This window comes from Mastigoproctus giganteus, chromosome 1 (genome assembly GCF_048544385.1).
Source record: "Mastigoproctus giganteus isolate SK-2022 chromosome 1, ASM4854438v1, whole genome shotgun sequence".
NCBI classification, from domain to species: Eukaryota; Metazoa; Arthropoda; class Arachnida; order Uropygi; family Thelyphonidae; genus Mastigoproctus; species Mastigoproctus giganteus.
In genome coordinates, this window is record NC_143575.1 from 50,605,234 (window position 1) to 50,625,269 (window position 20,036).

General features: G+C 36.5%; 2 protein-coding genes across 6 annotated transcripts in view; one reads left to right on the plus strand and one right to left on the minus strand.

Moving 5' to 3' along the window:
- The window catches only part of LOC150090786 (H(+)/Cl(-) exchange transporter 5-like), a 202,800-nt gene extending 195,635 nt beyond the window's left edge, over nucleotides 1-7,165 (plus strand). For 3 of the 4 annotated variants that reach the window (XM_090372676.1, XM_090372686.1, XM_090372695.1), the window contains exons 19-21: nucleotides 1,103-1,197; nucleotides 5,811-5,900; nucleotides 6,866-7,165. In XM_090372676.1, coding sequence (XP_090228802.1) covers nucleotides 1,103-1,197; nucleotides 5,811-5,895 — 180 coding nt within the window. In that variant the 3' untranslated portion in view covers nucleotides 5,896-5,900; nucleotides 6,866-7,165. The remainder of the gene's footprint in view (nucleotides 1-1,102; nucleotides 1,198-5,810; nucleotides 5,901-6,865) is intronic. The other variant, XM_090372705.1, reaches the window with a different exon arrangement.
- Nucleotides 6,947-20,036, minus strand: part of LOC150090787 (uncharacterized) — a 124,420-nt gene continuing 111,330 nt past the window's right edge. For both annotated transcript variants that reach the window (XM_090372729.1, XM_090372718.1), the window contains exons 6-8: nucleotides 14,555-14,612; nucleotides 11,784-12,064; nucleotides 6,947-7,124 (exon numbers count right to left, since the gene is read on the minus strand). In XM_090372729.1, the coding sequence (XP_090228855.1) occupies nucleotides 6,947-7,124; nucleotides 11,784-12,064; nucleotides 14,555-14,612 (517 nt within the window). The remainder of the gene's footprint in view (nucleotides 7,125-11,783; nucleotides 12,065-14,554; nucleotides 14,613-20,036) is intronic.

The window sequence follows — 20,036 nt, forward strand, 5'->3', positions numbered from 1 at the left end:
GAGTGAAGTGGAAGTGGGTATTTTTTTATTTATTTATGTTACTTTATTTTTTTTAATTATTTTTTATTTTTATTTATTTTTTTGGCTGATGCTGCATAAGCTTGCTTTCTTGCATCAAATGCCTCTGTTAATGCTACTGAATTTAAAGGAGGATGAGCTTTCAGGAAAGGATGGTATATATTCAGTTATACTTTAAAGGCTGCATATGAATGTATGAAACTGTTGGGAATGTTAACGAGCATGTCATTAAACTGGGAAAATTATTTGGGCCTGGAGAAGTGTTGTCTAAAGAGAAGTTAGGTAGTTATAAGCTAGTAAATTTGACTGCTGTGGTAGGGAAGATCATGGAGTGTTGTACTGAGGTACCATTAATCTTGCATTCAAATTGAACCAAGAGTAAATAACTTAGTCCAATTAGACTCCAACAAAGTGAACATGTAATAATCACACACTGTTATTTGTTTATGGCTACTGTCTCCTCTCCATGAATATACTGTTGTGTGATTATTACATGTTTTGTTGTTGTTATTGGTTTTTAGGAGCATTAGCAACTAAGGCCATATTGCTCCGGGATATGTGGTGGTCATTCCCTGACCTTTCTGCATCCTCCATATTTGGTGGTCACTGGCTCGAACCCCGGTCTAATCAAGAAGCGTGTGCTACGCACTGCTGCTCCTGCCCACCTAGCTATGGAGGTGCCACTGAGTGTGTGAAAGCACACAACATCCAAACAAAAATGGTAGTAAGAAAGATTGGAGCTTATTGCTGTTTTGGTATGAAATGGTTTCTGGAAGGGCTGAATAACTGGCCCATTCATTTTACAAACCACAGCAACAGGAAAACATATCTGGAATGGTTCCATTAAGATAACACACCTGTGCAGTAATAGAATGGATGGATGATTAGTTCCCTCAACAGGGGAATGGAGGGCAGAGATGAATAGGATGTCCACCACATTTTGTATACATTGATTGATGGCAGTCCTAGTTTAATATTTTTATTAGTGTAATGATAATCAGTAGCCTACTGCACCAATATTGCATGTGATAGTTTGTCAGAATCCTTTATATTTTAATGCAACTTGTAACTTTCCAATTCTTAGGCACCAATTACTATAAGTGACCAAACACCAGTGGAAACTATAGTGGATATGTTTGTGAAACTAGGGCTACGACAAACTCTTGTCATTAACAATGGGTAAGCACATATTTCCTCATTTTATAAAAACGCATTAATTTATATTTTTATTAAGTACTGAGATTTGTCTAACAATACTTTTCAGTGTGGATGTTAAAACTAAATAAATTTGTTTAATAAAAACATTTATTATCAACCATTGGTGGCCTCCCCATCCTGTAACCCAACGTGCCAGGACAGAGAGCCCACCAATGGTTGATAACAGTTGGCACATATTGTCTGGGACAACAAATAGCTCATGATCCCTCAATTCACAGCAGACTACAACTAAGGAATATGGATTAGGCAACCTGTTCATGTGTCTGTGTTGACAGGCAGTCATCAACACCTTCCTAGTAGCCATTGGACAACTGGAAGTCTGAATCACGGTTCCAGCTCTATCATGCCGAACAACTGCAAACAGATTGCATGGTTGGACAAATGTTTTAATGGATATTACTGGTCTCCTCACCACCAAATCCTACCTCCGCATTGTTTCGGACCAAGTTTTGTCCTACATGGTGACAGCATATCAGATGGACGCTTTCAACAATAAAATGCTGTCTCAAGGCTCATATTGTACAGGAATGGTTCAATGATTGTGTCCAAGCATTTTGGGTGCTTTCCCAGCCACCAAATTACCATGACATCAATCTGATTAAATGTTTGTAGGATGCTGTGGAATGTAGCATTTTCCAATCCATGCCAATGCCTTGCTTTGTTGCCTAAATCTGGGAGGTCCAGCTAGTCCAGGATACCTGAGGACACTTTCTGTAGTCTCGTGAAGTCTGTGCCATGCCAGGTGCAAGCACTTATCATGGTGAAAGGTGGCCCCAGACTATTAGGCAGGTGGCCATAATTCTTGATCAAGGTCATTAGCATCCTTTGAGTGTTTATGGTGTTACATATGTGAAAATGCAAGGTTATTTTACATTTATATTGGGATGGTGGGAAATCAGTGCAAAAATCTGCCTTAATATGATTTACACAATATTTTAATGCTCGCATCACTTAGAGAATGAGATTTTCCTGCACCACCAATTCAAGAAGTTGTTAGCTGTTAATCCCAAGTAAAAGTAGAAGGGTTTTTTGTGGGCAAAAGTACCAGTTTTTAAGTAGGAAAAAAATTAACTTATGAATACTTAAATGAGATTTTAATGATACATGGGTAATTATTTTCTATGTGAGAAATACAAATTTTACATTAGTGGCATGGAGAACACACATTTCTGTATTTTAGTAGAATAACTTCTACACTACTCTGTTCACGTCTTTTTAAATTTCTTTTATCAACACTTTTAATAGTCTTGCTTATTACGAGGTGTAGCCCAAAAGTTTCTGGACTGGCTATGTGGAGGTTCTAACCATATGTAGTATAGCAGTGCACCATTAGATATCAGTGAACTAATTCATTGTGCTTTTGTGGAGTTGGTATTTCAGTGTGTGTCTTGAGATATTTTTAGCTAAGTAAGATGACTGACATTAAAGACCAGTGAATTTGCATCGCATTTTCTCATGCACTTGGGTAGAACACAAAACTTTTTTTTTTTTAATGAGAACTCCAAGTACAAGAGGTATTAGAACCTATAGTACTTAGTACCAAGCATGGGTTGAAGGTTGAGAAAGTGAAAGAAGATGACAGACTTGAATTTCTGTACACTGTAATTTTCAGGAAATACATACGAAGGAAGGTTGTTCCAAAAAATTGAAGTTTAAGGAATAAATGAGAGAGAAGGAAAGTTGGTTCTGTGAGTTTGAAAGTTAGACAGTAAAAGGATGTTAACTGGTTGCAGCAAGTGTTCGGAGTGGTTTGGAAGAGAGAGCAAGAATTATAGAAGACAATTCAGAAGAACAGTGCCCATGGAAGTATGCAGTAGAAACAGAACGTCTATGAGACAAAGAGTGGAACTTCATTAATTAACCTAACCGTCCTTGTTTGAATGGAATCTAGAAGCCTTGGGGGACACTGCCCTAGTGTGGGAACAATCCACGGTAGGGTAGATTTGTGATTTGTATAGAGTGAACAGCTGTTTGGAAGAAAAGGAATGCTGCGAACAAAAGAGAAAACCTAAGTTTTTTTTTTTTTTTATGCAGGGAAGCAATATTTGTAATGTGCTTATGCCAGGAAAGATTAGAAGTCAGGGTAATCCCCAATAGAGATTTCTGATCGAGCATAGGAGCAAAAGAATCCTTTTTTGCGAGATAAAAGATAGTCGATTTTAATCCTTCTAAAACTCAATCCTAAGTTATTATTGCCCCACTGGAGATCAACATTTAAAGAATTGGTAGTGGATATTCAAGGAGTGGAAGTTTTTTGAGCAGGGCAAGGTCTCTCAAATTGGAAGGTGGAATGCAATGTGCTATCATCAGCAAAACTGTGGATAGGAATTCCATTCAATGGAAGGTCATTAATATACAAGAGGAAAAGAATGGGAGAAAGAACTGAACCTTGGAGAACAGCAGCATTAGTGGAGAAGTTAGAAGACAAAGCCATCTACCATTCACTGCAGTGAGTGGTCAGAGAGAAAATTGGATATCCAAGTAAAAAAAAAAAAGTTTGCAAACCATAAGACGGAAGCTTATTTACAAGATATTTATGCCAAACACAAGCAAAAACCTGTGATATATCAAGAACAACTGCATGAGTTTCACCAAACTTTTCCATTGAATTTATCTATAGATGTAACATAAGCCAGAATCGACACCAACAGAATCGATACTGGTGATCATTAATCAGATGGAACGTTTCTAAATAGTTTAAGAGTTGGTGGATAATTGAGTTCTCCCTTACTTTAGAGTAAAAATACAAGTAAGTGCAATGAGACAATAATTGGATGGGAGAGATTTGTCATCCTTTTTAGGAACTGGCTGGATACAAGCAAATTTTCAGACAGGAAAACACCTTTGGAATAAGAAAGTGAAAAAAGGTGACACAGAACAGGAGTAAGCTCAGGAGCACGGCTTTTGAGGACAAGTGAAGAAATATCAGCAGGATCTGGAGCTTTCTTTGCATCAAGGTTGTTCAAAATCCTTCTGACATCCTTTTGAAGGGAAACCACAGGAGACATTGAATGGAGTGTACTGGGAATGGTAGGAGGTAGTTTACCAAGATCCTCAATATGTGAGTTAGAAGAAAAGTAGGATGCTAGCAGGTCAGCTTTAGCTTTGACTGAATTGGCATCAGAACCATCTGACTTTGAAAAAGGTGAGAATAGATATGAGCAAAGGTTGCGGCCAATAGCTTTGGCAAGAGAACAGAATGCTTAACTACCAATAGGGCAGAAGCAAGTTTCCTACTTTTAGCCTGTTTGAAATCTAATTTGGACTGATTAACAACTGCTTTACAATTGTTGTTAGCTTTGGTGTAAGTGGAAAAGGAAGCTAGAGCGTTGGACAAAATCCAATTGCAATATGCAACAGCCTTAGCACATTTAATAAAAATCATGGTTTGGATAAAGGGTGAGATTTTAAGATGGCATGTGGAATAAAGGATTTTATCCCTACAAGAATAATTTCACTGCTATGAAGTGAACAAAGTGATGGTATTGTGCCAGTTGCTGAGATTCATCTATCGCCTGGTAACACAGAGGGGCAGTATTCCTTTGTGTGGTGTGGGTGCCACACCATTTCTCTGCTTATGTTGGTTCATAACTGAGTGGTCACCTTTAGTACACTGGGAGTTATACCCAGGGTTACTAGGTGCGAGCAGAGGATTTGGCTGTCACAAACTGACTGGACTTTTCCAAAATTAGGTTCACTTGACTTGTGTGTCACCTATATATCAGTTCCATCAGTATTTTAGACTCCCAGGTAGCAAGCCCAGCTTAATGTACTTGAGAGAATGTCTGTGACAACCTCAAGGACCAAACTTTTTAATGATATTTGCAATTTTCTATTGAGGATTTAGTCATCGTTGAGGGCAGGTGGTGTACAATTAATGATATTTATGAAAGTCTAGGCCTGTCACATGATATATGATGAACTGAAAATTTGAAGCATGAGGTAGACTGCTACAAAATTTGTGACCTGCTTTCTTAGTGACAAAAAGAAACAGAACTGGTTTTCTGTTGCAAGAATCCTGCAAGCAATAAGCCAGAAACTTCCTTTTAAGGGTCATAATGGGGATGGGGGGGTTGCTGTTCATTAGAAGTTTATTCATTAGTTCTACATCAGGATCCTAAGGCATTTGAGGAAGGATGTAGTGCTCCCCCTACTTTCCTGACCTGCTCCCCAAATTGAAAATCCAATTAAAAGGACAAAGATTTGAAGATATCACAGAGATTTAAGCTGAATTGCAGAATGTGTTGGACAGCAACAGGAGTTCTAGAGAAGCTTTAAACAGTCAGCTTGATGTATAACTTCTAGGGCTGACTCCTTGGAAGAGGATAGTGTCAACATGTAACTAATGTAAGTCTAAATTTTACTGCCCCAGTCTGGAAGCTTTTGGCCTGCACATTTTTTACCTTTATTTATTACTAAAACAGTGTTTGATGGGGCAAAATAACAGAATTATATTGCTCTCTCAAAAAAAGTAAAAATTCTAACCTTTTATGATTTTGTTTTCTATATAGTATTAAAATAATTCAACATATGAAATTCTAACTTTGCATTATATGAATATTTTTAAAATGCAGGAAGTTATTAGATATCATAACAAAGAAGGATGTCCTTGCTTATCTTAGAACACTGGAAAAAAAAGATTCTGATGGATTTATCTGATAAAAGTATGTATATTATTTGATTGCCTTTTTCTTTTTTAGACATTATATTATAAAGTTATAGTATTATATTTCTTTAGGCAGATCTTTCTAACTTTTTGTCAAACCACAACCTTAGTTCATTATTAGAACACTATACCTTTTGCAGCAGAGGTGTATTGCTAAAAAAAATAGTACCGGAACATTCGTCGATTAACTACAAATAGTTACCTACGCTTTTTTCATTTACAAAGATTAGAATATTTGTGCAGTATTTATTTATAACTATTAAATAAAAATTTCAAAAGTAAAAAGCAAAGACAAAAAATCAGAAAAGGAGAAAAAAAAATCTCCAAAATAATATAAAAAATACTGTTCAGAAGAAATTCCCATACAAGATTGATTTCATATTCTTATGCGAGTGCTTTTTGTTTGTTGGTCAACAGCAGAACGATGAGACTGCAACCAAGTTTGGACTCCATAATTCTAATGGTGTACCGTGTAGTTTAATAAACAACAAACATGTTCCAGCCTGAATCGTTCACCTTGTTCACCACTGCAAAGCAGTGGTGAACAAGGTGGCATAATTTTTAGGGAAATCATTTTCAGTATGTTAAAATTCAAAATTTCTATTTTTAATATGTACTTAGGATAGATTTTCCTTAACACTTTTGCTGCTGACTTTTCTGGGCTTTCTTCTCACCATGACTCAATTAATCAGCTTACAGTAAAGGTTGCTTGACAGAATATCTGGTTCTTCTTCTGTCAAAGTGGAAGTTCAAAAAGTAGGGTGGTTTTCCCTCTAAGCATATTTGCATGAGGAGGTAATGAACATGTTAATTGAGTAACAGAAATCCAGTCTGCTTGTGATTTGCTATAACTGCTATTTGTGTAATGTAGTTCTTTTTTTTATGAAATTGTACAGTATAATTTATTACATACCTTCCATTTCAAAAAGTAAAGCTATTAATATAAAAATTTGTTTCCTTTAGAAGAGATGCTGGTCATCGAGTGGTTCCACTTGCAAAGATATTTCCTTCAATGAATGAGCTGGTCGCACAAGTAGAAAACACCTAAATGTGACAGTGGTGACATACATCTTCCCATATACTACAATCTGCCGCTGACTGAGCTCTCAGTGAATTGAGGAGTGTGTTAGTTGACTTTGAAACATTCCCATCTGTTCTTAGCATATGTCTGAAGTTATCAACAATACTGTCAAAGTGAAGTGGACATAGTACTGAATCATTCCTGTGGAATATAAAAAAAAGGAAGACATCGTAAATGAACATTCACTAGTAATTTATTTGCTTCCAATTCATGTTTCTGTAGTTGTCATCAATGAACATAAATGGAACTTAAAACTTTGTGTTATATTTAATGACTCATAACATCCAGGCAATGAACTATCACCCTAATAGACAAAATCTCTTTTCAACAAACCTGAATTTAGATATATATTAAAAATAAAAAAAAAAAGCTAGGTCCCAAATGTAATCCTATAAATTTTATAATGTAGATAATAAATCAAAACTGCATATAAAATTCAACATACAGTCGGAAGCCAGCTTCAGCAGCTGACTGAATGGCATCAAACCTTGATAGGAGGGAGGGAGCCAATAATTGGCAATAGAAAAATAGTGTACTGCCCAAAAACTTTATTCAGTGGCATTTATCCCACACTGATGCCTTTTGGTAAACTTTGTAACAATATTAAATATATATCAGTACTGCAAATTAAAATTTTATATTTTTTATTCAGAATTACATCAAATTTTATGTACACTGCAATTACAGTAATGGAGTTTCTTCTTATGGTGAAGGATGGCCATGGGGCAGTAGGCTATTTTTTTGGGTGTGGTGTTACAAAATAATTGTGAACAAATCACACTGCCATCAAAAAATTAACCAAATTGTGCACACATTAACATCACCTCAATATGCTTTAACTGTGAGTCATTAAGCCTCACTTTGACCATTACCTTGTGTAATTGAATATGCCAGATGATCTGTATTTACTCTGGACATGCTATTCTTGCTGAGACAGCAGAATAGACAATTAAAAAAGTGCATAAACTTTTATAAAAAATATATGGAATATACTCTGAACCTGCAGAGACAGATTTGCCTTGTGCATATGTCCATCAGAGTGGACATGTGCACAAGTACTGCCTTTAAAGCAAAAAGAATCTCGGTACAAATAATAAATCTATTAGGACTCTCTACTGAAATGGGTAGTGGTCGTGGCAACCAACAATTAGAATTCTGTCAGAAAAAGTGGGGCTTACTAGATGTAGATGGAAATGAATGTCACTGAAATTGGAACTGAGACCTTGTATATTTGGGAAATGAATCAGTTTTGGAGAAGAGTTTAGATCTTTTTGCATGTTAGTTTGACTATTCATGATGCATTCAGTAGATAAAGTAAAAATAGAGGGTTGCATTAATTCATGCAACAATTCATGTTGCAAGGATGCCTTCAGCTCCCCAACAATTCCACCCCCTCCCCACATACACTAGCTGACTATCTCAATGTTTCCAGAGTTACCAATGGGTCAATCTAGGGGCTGGCCTGAAAAAACAACTTAAGAGCTGTACCATTGAGAGGTAAAGAATAGTGCATCCTGCCCATCATAATTGCAAAAGGTATCATTCATACTGTATGATGGAAGAGATGGAGATTGCCAGGACTTTGCACAGGAGACAATGCAGGTTTCTCCATTTCAAGTCTCCATTAAGCAAAGTGGTTGTAGGCACTAGACTAGATGATGAGCAAGAGTTATCTACTACCTAGTATTACTTGATACAGAGGGAGAGTATTCCTGAGATACGAATACCACACCACTACAACTGCTTAAAATTAGTTCAGACCTGGGTGGTCATCTCCAGTATACTAGGTGAAGTGTTTCATGCCTTGCAGATGGGGATATTCATAGGTTACTAACAGGCTCACCATCACGAAGGTGCAAGCAGTTTTTTTTTTTTTTTTTACGAAACCCCCAAACATTAAAGGTATTAAAACCTATAGTACTTACTATCTTGTGTGAGTGGAAGGTTGAGAAGATACTTGACATTACTTTAATTTCTGTAGATATGTGTGAAATACATTGTTCCATAAAACAGAAGTTGAAGGAATAAACGAGGAAGAAGAAAAGTTAGTTCTGTGAGTTTGAAGTTGGAGAGTAAAAAGATGACTGGTTGCAGTATGTATATATATTTGGACTGGTGTGGAAGAGAGGGGGGGGGATTAGAGAAGCCATGCAGCAGAAATATGGAGTTAATTAACCAAACTGTTCTCTTTTGAATGGAGTCTAGAAGCCTAAGTAGCTGTTTAGAATTAGGAAAGTAATGCCGAGATAAAAAGAGAAAAACCTAGTTTTTTTAGATACAGAGGAAGCAATATTGGTGATGTGCTTATGCCAAGAGGGAGCAGAAGTTAGGGATCACAGACCTAATAGAGATATGTTATCTTGTCTAGAAATCTAAGAAGTGTCGTTGAAAATAAAATAAGCATAGAAGCAGAAGAATCCTTTTTGTGAGATATAAGAGAGGACTGGGTTTTAGAAGGATTGAAATTAACTAAGTTATCTTTGCCCTATTGGAGAATTACCCAAAGATCAGCATTTAAGGAATTGATAGTGGATATTTGAAAAGTTGAAGCTGTTCGTGCAGGGCAAGGTTTCTCAAACTGGAAGGTGGAATGCAATGTGCTATCATCAGCAAAACTATGGATAGAATTTCCAGTCAAGTGAAGAAGGCCATTAATATACAAGAGAAAAAGAGTGGGAAACTTTTGCTAACATAAACCAGTATTTGACCCTGACAGAATGCATACTGACAATCATTGATCAGATGAAAAGTTTCTGAATAGTTTAGGAGAAGGCAGTTAATGGATTTCCCTATTACTTTATGAATCGCAGAGGTACGTGCAGTGGAACAATAATTGGATGGAAAGGATTTGTCACCCTTTTTAGGAACTGGCTGGATATGAGCAAATTTCCAGGCAGAAGGGAAAACACCAGTGGCATAAGAAGGTATAAAAAGGAAACACAGGGTTTGAGAACAAGTGTAGAAATACCACCAGGACTTGGCACTATTGACAGCAATACTATTGAAAAAATTTTCTGACATCCTTTTGACGGAAGATTAGGAGACATTGAATGGAGTTTACTGATAATAGTAGGAGGTAGTTTACCAAGGTCAACACAGGTGTTAGAAGGAAAGTAGGATGCTAGCAAGTTGGCTTTATCTTTAATTGAGGTGGTACTGGACCATTGGTTTTTAACAGAGGTGGAAATAAATATGGGCAAAAGTTGCTGCCAATAGCATTGGCAAGAGAGCAGAATGCTTGACTACCATTTAGACAAGAAACAAGTTTTCTACTCTTAATCTAAATCTAATATGATTGATTAATAACTGCTTCACAATTGTTACGAGCTTTGATGTAAAGTAGCTTGGAGATTTGTATGCAAGCCGATTGCAATATTCTTATCTTTAACAGTCTTAGCACATTTATTTGGACAACCAAGGAAAAGAGGAATAGAAATCTGGCAGATTATCCCACTATTGTTTGAGGTTGACAATGGCCACACGAGAAAGGCTCCATTAGAGAAAAGACCATCACCAAGTTGCGATCTGAGTGCTTAGAGGACCTTGCCTCGATTGTTTCTTGGAAGGGTTGTTTGTGAGAAAAAGATCAAGAGTGTTGGCTGTATGGTTAGGATTTTTTGGTATTCTGCTAAGTAAATGAACAATCTGTGTGAGGTCATTAGTAATTGCAAAAGCAGCAGCATCTTGATGAGCTGGGTCCATGTGACAGAAGCCAGCTGGAGTTGTGAACATTAAAATCACCAATGAAAATTACCTCACTGTTAGGAAAGTTGAACTGGAGAAAGTCAAGTTTCAAAAAGTTCCAAGTGATTAGTGGAACCAGGAGATCAATAGAAGGGATAGAAAGATTTTAAGCCAGAGAAGATTCCAAATTATAAAGTCTCTAACAGGAACTATCAGAGTGGACGTATGCAAAAGTACCCCTTTGAGGTGAAAGGAATTGTACTGTGAATAATTAGGACAACAGAGATGAGCAGTGGTTGAATCACTTGATAATTGAGATTCTGACAGACTGTAAGTGGAAATGGACATCACTGATGTAACTAAGACCATATATATTTGTGAAAGGAATGGGGAAGTGTTTGAGAAGCTTAGATCTTTTTGCAGATAAAGCTGTTCTATTAGTTTGACTATTCAGGATGTATTCAATGATAGAAGGTGGGGAAGACATATATGAAGCAACGATATTGTTGGATATGGCATATACAAGAATATACACAGCTCCTTGACATAATATGGCTCCAACGATGCTCCTCTGCATACCTGCTACTCGTCGACTCCCTTCAATCACTATGTGCCAGAGTACAGGCAGTGAAATTCTACACTAGCTGATCCAGATGACTCCTAGAGAGTTACGAATAGGTTCGGTCTGGTGGACTATCTAGTGGCTGGTCTCTGAACACTGTTTTAGAGCTGCATCTTCAGAATGTAAGGAAGATTGTATCTCGCCATGATGTCTATCATAATCTTAAAGGATGTCAAATTTTTTATTATTATATTTGAATGAATAAAGATAGCTGGCCAGATGGAAAGTCACCACAGCAGTCCTCTTTACTGAACACTTATTTGTAGCATCCTAAAATAATTTTTTTTTTTTTTTTTTTTTCATTTCCATATTCCCTAGTTCTACTCCTTCTCACATTGTGGGTAACTTAATTTTTTACTGCAAATTGCATTAATATAAGTCCATAATTCTCAGTGGTGTACGTCATTGTTCTGACAGTTAATTCTAATTTTTTTATTTTAATACTGTAAATGAACATTTTCAGATGACATACAAAAAATGACGTTCGTACATACCTGGTTTTCCACTTGTAACCGTAACTATTATATTCTAGTTCCATCTGTTCAGTGAAATGTAGCAATGCTGTTATATATTCTTTATAAAAGAGAAAGCTGTTTGTAGCTATTTGGCACAAAAGAGATGGAGCTGTAGACCACACACATTCATATACAGGAGAGTTAAAGCAGTGATTATTCCTGTTGATCTGCTTCAGCAGCCAGTCCAGTATAAGTTTTTGTATCTTTTTCAGTTCTTTGCATGATGATTTCTCAATTGTTAAAAGGTACAAGACAACTTCCTAGAGAAGACAAAAGAGAAATGGTTTATCAATTTATGTGTACAAACTGCAATGCCCAAGTTGATATGGATAAAGGAGGGGGGTATAGATATGATAAAGGGGAAAATCCATTTAAATAACTTCATTTCAAAAATAAACAAGTGGCCAATATTTCTCTTACAAAAACAGTTACCAATTCCAACAATTATTTCCTTATTGCATGTGTAATCAGTATTATTGCATGTGACACAATCAGTATTCTGGTGTTACACAGCTCCCAAAATAAACAGGTAGAAATTAAACTGTCTGAAATAATCTGATGGAGAACAGAGATTTATTATTACTATTTTCTTAAAAGGATTGCAGTACACATTTTCTCTATGCCCAAATATTTTAACAGGTTCAGTAATGAACAGATAGATGGTTTCCTTAAAGAAGGAAATATCTGTGCCAGACCCTTAAGGCATTCAGGGATCACCTGACTTTTGTTGACTGACAGGAATGCAACAGATCTTAAACTGAAACCACTGCTTGTGCTGCATTCCAAAATAACCATTATTTTAAGGATTAAGACATAATAACAGATATAATAATTAACAAAGAGTTAGTTATTATGTCTTTAAATTGTATTGTATTGTATTGTATTGTACCTTGCCTGAGGAAGGTCCTGCTCATTATACTGCTTGATAATATCAGTATTCTACCTGCCACCTAACATGAGTTGCTTGTTGCACCCCATGGAACAAAGTGACTGTAACTTCCAAGGTGTATTACAATCTAAGAACTTTTGTTGAAGCCATCATGAAAACTTTAGGGAAGGGTGCTTTACATACTGAAAGAGAATTATAACAATCTTAAAGTTAATAGTACGGATTTAGATTAGATTACAGTTTAATGCACCAGGACAATAATAGTAAGGAGCACAACTTGCATTATGTTTTTAGAAAGCAATAATTTATTATCACTAATGGTTTAAAAAAAAAGTTGTGTTCTTTACTATTGATGACACTTGCACCATGGAATGAGGTGTGGAGGAAATTCAAAAAGAATGTTATAGAAATGGCCAAACAAATTTATGAGCTAGCCACTGAGGGTGGGTGTTGCTCACCTCTCAAAGAGGAATTGTCTAGCGATGCCTTGGGAGAAGTTAAACAGTTCATGTCTACAAAGAGATGACAATCAAGAGGACCAACTTACCAGGACCACTGGTTCCAAATCAGTAAAATAATCCTTTATTGTAAATAAAAACAGGTATCCTATCATGCCAAGTTGCCAGGGCTTAAAAAGTTAGCATGGTTTTGAGATAAACAGAATCAAAAATGGCTGTATTTTACTAAGGTAATCCTTCAAATATCTCTGTGCCTGGCTGCAAAAATCTTGTTCAAGTTGTTCTGTCCCAAATTAATGTTCACTCAAAGACCTAACTACTTAAAAAGCAATCCCCCAATTTATTCTTAGTCTTGAAGAATTGAAAGAAACATTAGCTTAATTCAATAATTTATATAGCATTAAAAAAAAAATGAAACAAGGAGGTTACGTTCAACAGAATTAATTTTAGAATCTGATCTAATAGGCTTATTTGCACAAAGTCATCCTTAGTGTTGAGAGCTGTGCATTTTAGTATTTTTAGGATTGGAAGTGGCCAAAGCCCCTTTCACATGGTATTACTGCTATGATAAATTTCTCCTGCAGGACAGGTTCAAGTAAAGTAAAACAGCAGTAGAATCTGTTTTGCTATAATTTATAACCTTCCACTGGACTTGCCAATTATGTGTAGTACAATTACAGGAGAATTCACTGGGGCAGAGACCATGCCAATTATGGGCAGAAAATAACAGGAGATTATTTTGGGAGGGGTGGGGTGTATAAACAAAATTAATCAAAAAAATTTATATATATTTGATATATATTTGAAATAAATCAAAAAAAATTAATGATTTCTTAATGATTTCGATTGTTTACATGTAGCTGTTAATATCTTCTGATTTTTCATTAAAAAGAAATAATCCCACGATTTCATAAAAAAATTGTAAACACTTGGAATTCTGCTCTCTAGCTGATAGAAAACTCATTTAACTGCACATGAATATTAATTCTGGTTTGTGTGTATGAAAATGACTAAAAGTTGAATTTTTCCCTCACTTTAAAAATGAAAACAGGACAACAGGACAGACACATTAGTCCAGAGCTCAGAAGATTTAATTATAACAGATTCTCATGGAAAGGAATCAACTTACTTCCCACAAGTAACACAGCTGCTTGCAGCACAAACTGATCCCCTAGGGTCAATTTGTGATACAAGTAGCTGTGACTAACTTAACTGTTGAATTTATTATGTGGGATGACACAATATTCTCAATTGCAGGCACATACCAAATAAGTTTCTATTGAACCTGTATAATAATCAGACCTGTTCATAATTATTACTATATATTTTAACAATAACAATCATGTAATACAGTAAGTAGCAATTAATTTATTTTTAAATGAAAATATTTCTGAAATACTTACAAACTTTTCTTTAGATGTAGTAAAAGATTCTAAATTTTTTGACAGCCACTCTATACCTCTAAAAAAAAAAAAATTAATTAATTAATTAAAAAAAAATGACTCAAATGACTGCATGACAGTTATATACTAAACATAACATAGACAGCCTATGTGACTTAGAAGGCAGTAAGCACATCACACACTTGTCATATTGTAATAAAACAATACAAGTGAAATTGGGAAGTTTGCAATATGCTTATCTCAAATTCACACAAACTTATGCAAATTTGAGATAGGCATATATATGCAAACTATATTATTAGGAATAATATTTTAGCTAACCCTTACAGAATGCTTGATTCCAGTCACATAAATACTAACATGTGAATGAAGAGAGATACCTGTCTCTCTCTTCTTTTTTTATTTTTTTTGGGGGGTAGGGGTGCAAGGCTATAATAGAATGAGAAGTGAAATTATTCAATGTGTCATGCATTCAACTTTTTCTTTAAATACCAGTATTGTTTCTTTTTTTTTTTTTTGCTTGATAATTCAGTTCTCAAGCAAGAAAAAAAAAATAAACAAACAATATCTGGTATTTAAAGAAAATGTTGAATGTATGAGGTCTGGCAATAAAAAGAACACAAAGTGAAGGAGCACAAAAATGGTTTCAATTTTATTCAAAGTAATAAACACCTGACTAAATGGGGTTAGCAGTGTCCAAAGAGATGATGTTCATTATGGTGGTTATATTTTTTCTTTATGTCCTCAACATCCTGAAATCTCTTTCCGTTGAAGGCAGCTTTCACTTTGGGAAAGAGAAAAAAGTCTGCTGGTGCTAGATTGGAGGAGTAGTAGTAGTGGCATGTGATGCAAGAAAGCATGTGTATGAGCTTATGCAGCATCAGCCAAAAAAAAAAAAAAAAAAAAAAATCACACCATTCCCTCCAAATGCCTGTCCAGTTCCTCCTTAAATTTATTTAACATATCAACTCCCCCACAACAACAGATGGAAGTTTGTTCCAGCAATTAACCACCCACTGGCTAAAGGCAAATTTCCGCACATCTATTCTACATCTATCTTTTCTTAATTTGAATTTATGCCCCCTTAGGTTTGTAATCTGAACAAGTGGAAGGATCCCATCAGAATTCAGCATGCTCAACCCATTCAAGGCCTTATACACCTCAATCATATCACCGTGCAGGTGCCTAGTCTCCAGCCACTGCAATTTGCAGAACTTAAGCCTCTCTTGGTAAGAGGATCCCTTCATTCCCCTCACCAATCTTGTTGCCCTTCTCTGTACACGCTCAAGTAAATCTACATCCTTCCTAAAATGAGGCCTCCAGACCTGTAAGCAGTACTCAAGGCATGGCCTGACCATTGCCTTATACAGAGGGATATAAGGATATAATCACCTCCTTTTCCCTGCTAGCAAAATTCCTATATATCATTGACAAAACCCCATGACCTGGCCTGGCAGCCTGTCTGCATTGCTCAGAAAACTTCTTATCTGCCTGCACAATTACTCCCAGGTCTTTTTCATTTTCTACCACCTTAAGTGTAGTACCACACAGTTGGTACGTTTCTCTGGGGTTACCTCTACCCATATGCAGTACTTTGCATTTGTCAAGGTTAAACTTCAGTTGCCACTTCTTAGCCCATCTGCCCAAATTATCTAGATCCTGTTGCAGTAGTACACTGCCATTACTGTCATTAACAACCCTGCCAACCTTTGTATCATCTGCAAACTTCGACATTAAGCCTGATATACCTTCATCAATATCATTGATAAATATACAAAACAACAGTGGACCCAACACCGAACCCTGTGGGACTCCACTAATAACATTAGTCCACAAAGAGCAGCACCCATTGATTACCACTCTCTGTCTTCTCCCACTTAACCATCCTTTTATCCATTGTAGCAACTTACCCCTAATACCATTCTGCTCCAATTTGTAAAATAGTCTTTCATGTGCAACAGTGTCAAAAGCTTTCCTGAAATCCAAATATATGATATCAAAATTATTTTTTGCATCCAGTTCCTTTGTAACCACATCATAATATCCTATCAAATTTGTCAGACAAGACTTTCCCTTAACAAACCCATGCTGTGTCTGAATTATTGCTGCAGTCTTGTCTAGATGATCCTGCAATGCACTTTAACCAGTGACTCCATTATTTTACCCGGAACAGAAGTTAAACTAACTGGTCTGTAATTACTCGTGTCACCCTTCGATCCCCCTTTGTGAATTGGGGATACATTTGCACATCTCCAGTCCGTGGGAACCTCCCCTGAGTCCAAGGATGCTCTCATAATTATGGCTAAGGGTTTGCTTAGTTGCTTTGCCACCTCTTTTAATATAACTGGATAGATCCCATCCATCCCAGGTGCTTTTCTTATGTTTAACTTCAACAATTTCTCCTCCACTTTGTTCTCGGTTATTACAAAATCATTAAGTATCCTGCTACAATTTGATAACCTTCTGCCATTTTCAAACCTTAATAATTCCTCATGTGTGAATGTAGATGCAAAATACTCATTCAGTTTGTTTGCTATCTGAGCAAGATCATCAACAGTCGAACCATCGATGTCAAGTGGACCAATCAGTAGGATGGATGGTTGATTGGTACAGTGTCATGTTTCATCAGAAATGCCTTCACAACAAGTGTGGAATGGGCAGGGGCATTGTCAGACAATGAGAACCGGCTGTCTTCCTCTCGAAAATTGCAGCTCACTTGGGAATGTACTTCAATAGTCTTGGAAGCACTTGTATATAGAACGCAGCATTGACTTCTGCTTTGGGTACAAATTCCTTGTGAATCACACTGTTTGTTGAAAAACACCAGCATTGTCTTGATCCTTCAATATGAAACATTGTCTAGTGTCCTTGGAAAGTTCCCACCAGAGACTGGGTTGTACGAATCTTTGAAGTCACCAATTATAACTGATTTCTGTGTGGATGTTTTTTTTTGAAATTTTTTACATAAGGTCAGGTTTCCATAAGGCGAGTCATCTATAAGTTGGGGAGCACCTGTTATGCTGGATCATCTAGATACAAATGCAATCATGCTGCATTTGCAGTTAATGGGCAATCTTGTCTGACTAATTGATTAGATACTATAATTCAGTAAAAAAGGAACCAGATGCAAAAATAATTTTGTTTTCATATACTTGGATTTCAGGAAAAGCTTTTGCTACTGTTGTACAAAATGGAGCAGCGTAAGATTAAGGACAAGTTACTGCTCTAGATAAAGGGATGGTTTAGTGGTAGAAGACAGAGAATGGTTATTAGTAGAGAAAACCCAGCACTGAACCCAGGGTTCAGTGATGGGCCCATTGTTGTTTTCTATATTTATTAATGATATTGAAGGTAATTGAAGGCTTAATGTCTAAGTTTGCAGATGACACAAAGGTTGGTAGAGTAATAGTAGAGGCATGTGATGCAAGAAAGCAAGGTTACGTAGCATCAGCCAAAAAAAAAAAAAAAAAACTGCATTCCCTCTAAACATTTGTCCAGTTCCTCCTTGAATTTATTTAACCTATCAACTTCCACAATGACAGATGGAAGTTTGTTCCAGCAATCAGGAAGAATCCCATCAGAATTGAGCCTGCTCAACCCATTCAAAGCCTTATACACCTCAATCAGATCACCTTGCCGGTGCCTAGTCTTCAGATGCTACAATTTGCAGAACTTAAGCCTTTCTTGGTAAAAGGACTCTTGTTTCCTTCACCAATCTTGTCGTCATTCTCTGTAGTTGCTCAAGCAACTCTACATCCTTCCTAAAATGAGGCCTCCAGACCTGTACGGTGTGGTGTGACCATTGCCTTATACAATGGAATAATCACCTCCTTTTCCCCTACTAGCAAAATTTCTGTATATCATAGACAATACCATATGACCTGCTCTGGCATCCTGTCTGCACTGCTCAGAAAATGTATCTGACTGCACAATTACTCCCAGGTCTTTTTTCATTTTCTACCGCCCTAAGTGTCGTACCACACAGTTTGTACATTTCTCTGGGGTTACTTCTACCCATATGCAGTACTTTGCATTTGTCAATGTTAAACTTCAGTTGCCACTTCTCAGCCCATCTTCCCAACTTTTCTAGATCCTGTTGCAGTAGCACACTGCCATTATTGTCATTAACAACCCTGCCAACCTTTGTATCATCTGCAAACTTGGACATTAAGCCTTCATCAATATCATTGATAAATATACAAAACAGTTTGATAGTATAAACCTCAGCTATGATGCTCAATACGTTCTATGTTGATTTCAATATTTGTTGAAGAATAAGAAAAATTTACCTCCAATATGATACATAGAACATTTCTGTAGAGAGTAGCATATGGAGGGCTTCTATGTATCATATTGAGGTAAATTTCTCTTATTCTTCTACAAAACAACAATGGACCCAACACTGAACCCTGGGGGATCCACTAATAACATTAGTCCACGAAGAGCAGTGTCCATTGATTACCACTCTGTCTTCTCCCACTCAATCACCCTTTTATCCATTGTAGAAACTTGTCCTTAATATCATACTGCTCCAATTCAATTTGTATAGTAGTCTTCCATGTGAAACAGTAGCAAAAGCTTTTCTGAAATCTAAGTATATGATATCAAAATTATTTTTTGCATCCAGTTCCTTTGTAACCACTAATGACAGTAATCAGGGTAAGCTACTGACACAAGATCTAGAAAAATAAGGGTGACTGGTTAAGAAATGGCAGTTGAAGTTTAACATCGACAAATATAAGGTATTTCATATGGGGAGCAGTATTCCCAGATTAACATACCAACTATGTGGTACAACACTCAGCATGGTGGAAAATGAAAAAGATGTGGGTAATTGTGCAGTAAGATATGAAATTCTCTGAGCTGTGCAGACAGGTTGCCAGGAGAGTTTAAGGAGTTTTTTCACTGCTAGCAGGGATAAGGAGGTGATTATCCCATTGTAGAAGACAATGGTTAGGCCACATCTTGAGTACTGCAAACAGGTGGGCAGGCCTTATTTTAGGAAGGATATAGATCTGCTGGAATTACAATTAGTGAAGGGAACAAAAGGGTGGTCTTATCAACTTCAAGGCCTCAGTTCTGCAAATTGCATTATCTGGAGACTAGGAACCTATGAGGTGATCTCACTAAGGTGTTTTAAGGCTTTGAATTGATTGAGCAAGCTCAATTCTTATGGCATTCTTCCTTTAGCTCAGGCTATTCATGTGGGGGGGGGGGGGGAGCATAAATCCAAATTGAGGAAGGATAGATATGCAGAAGTTTGCTTTTACTTATTTGGTGGTTCACTGTTAGAACAAACTTTCATCTGTTTTGGAAGTGGCTAGTCTGACTAAATTAAATGAACTAGACAAATTATTGGGGGGGGATGGCCAGGTGAGAGAAGGTTTTTTTTGCTGATGCTTTATAAGATTGCATTATTTGCCACTACTAATACTAAATTTTTTCTGTATGCAAGTATGGAGATTATGAAGTCAAGGTTAAA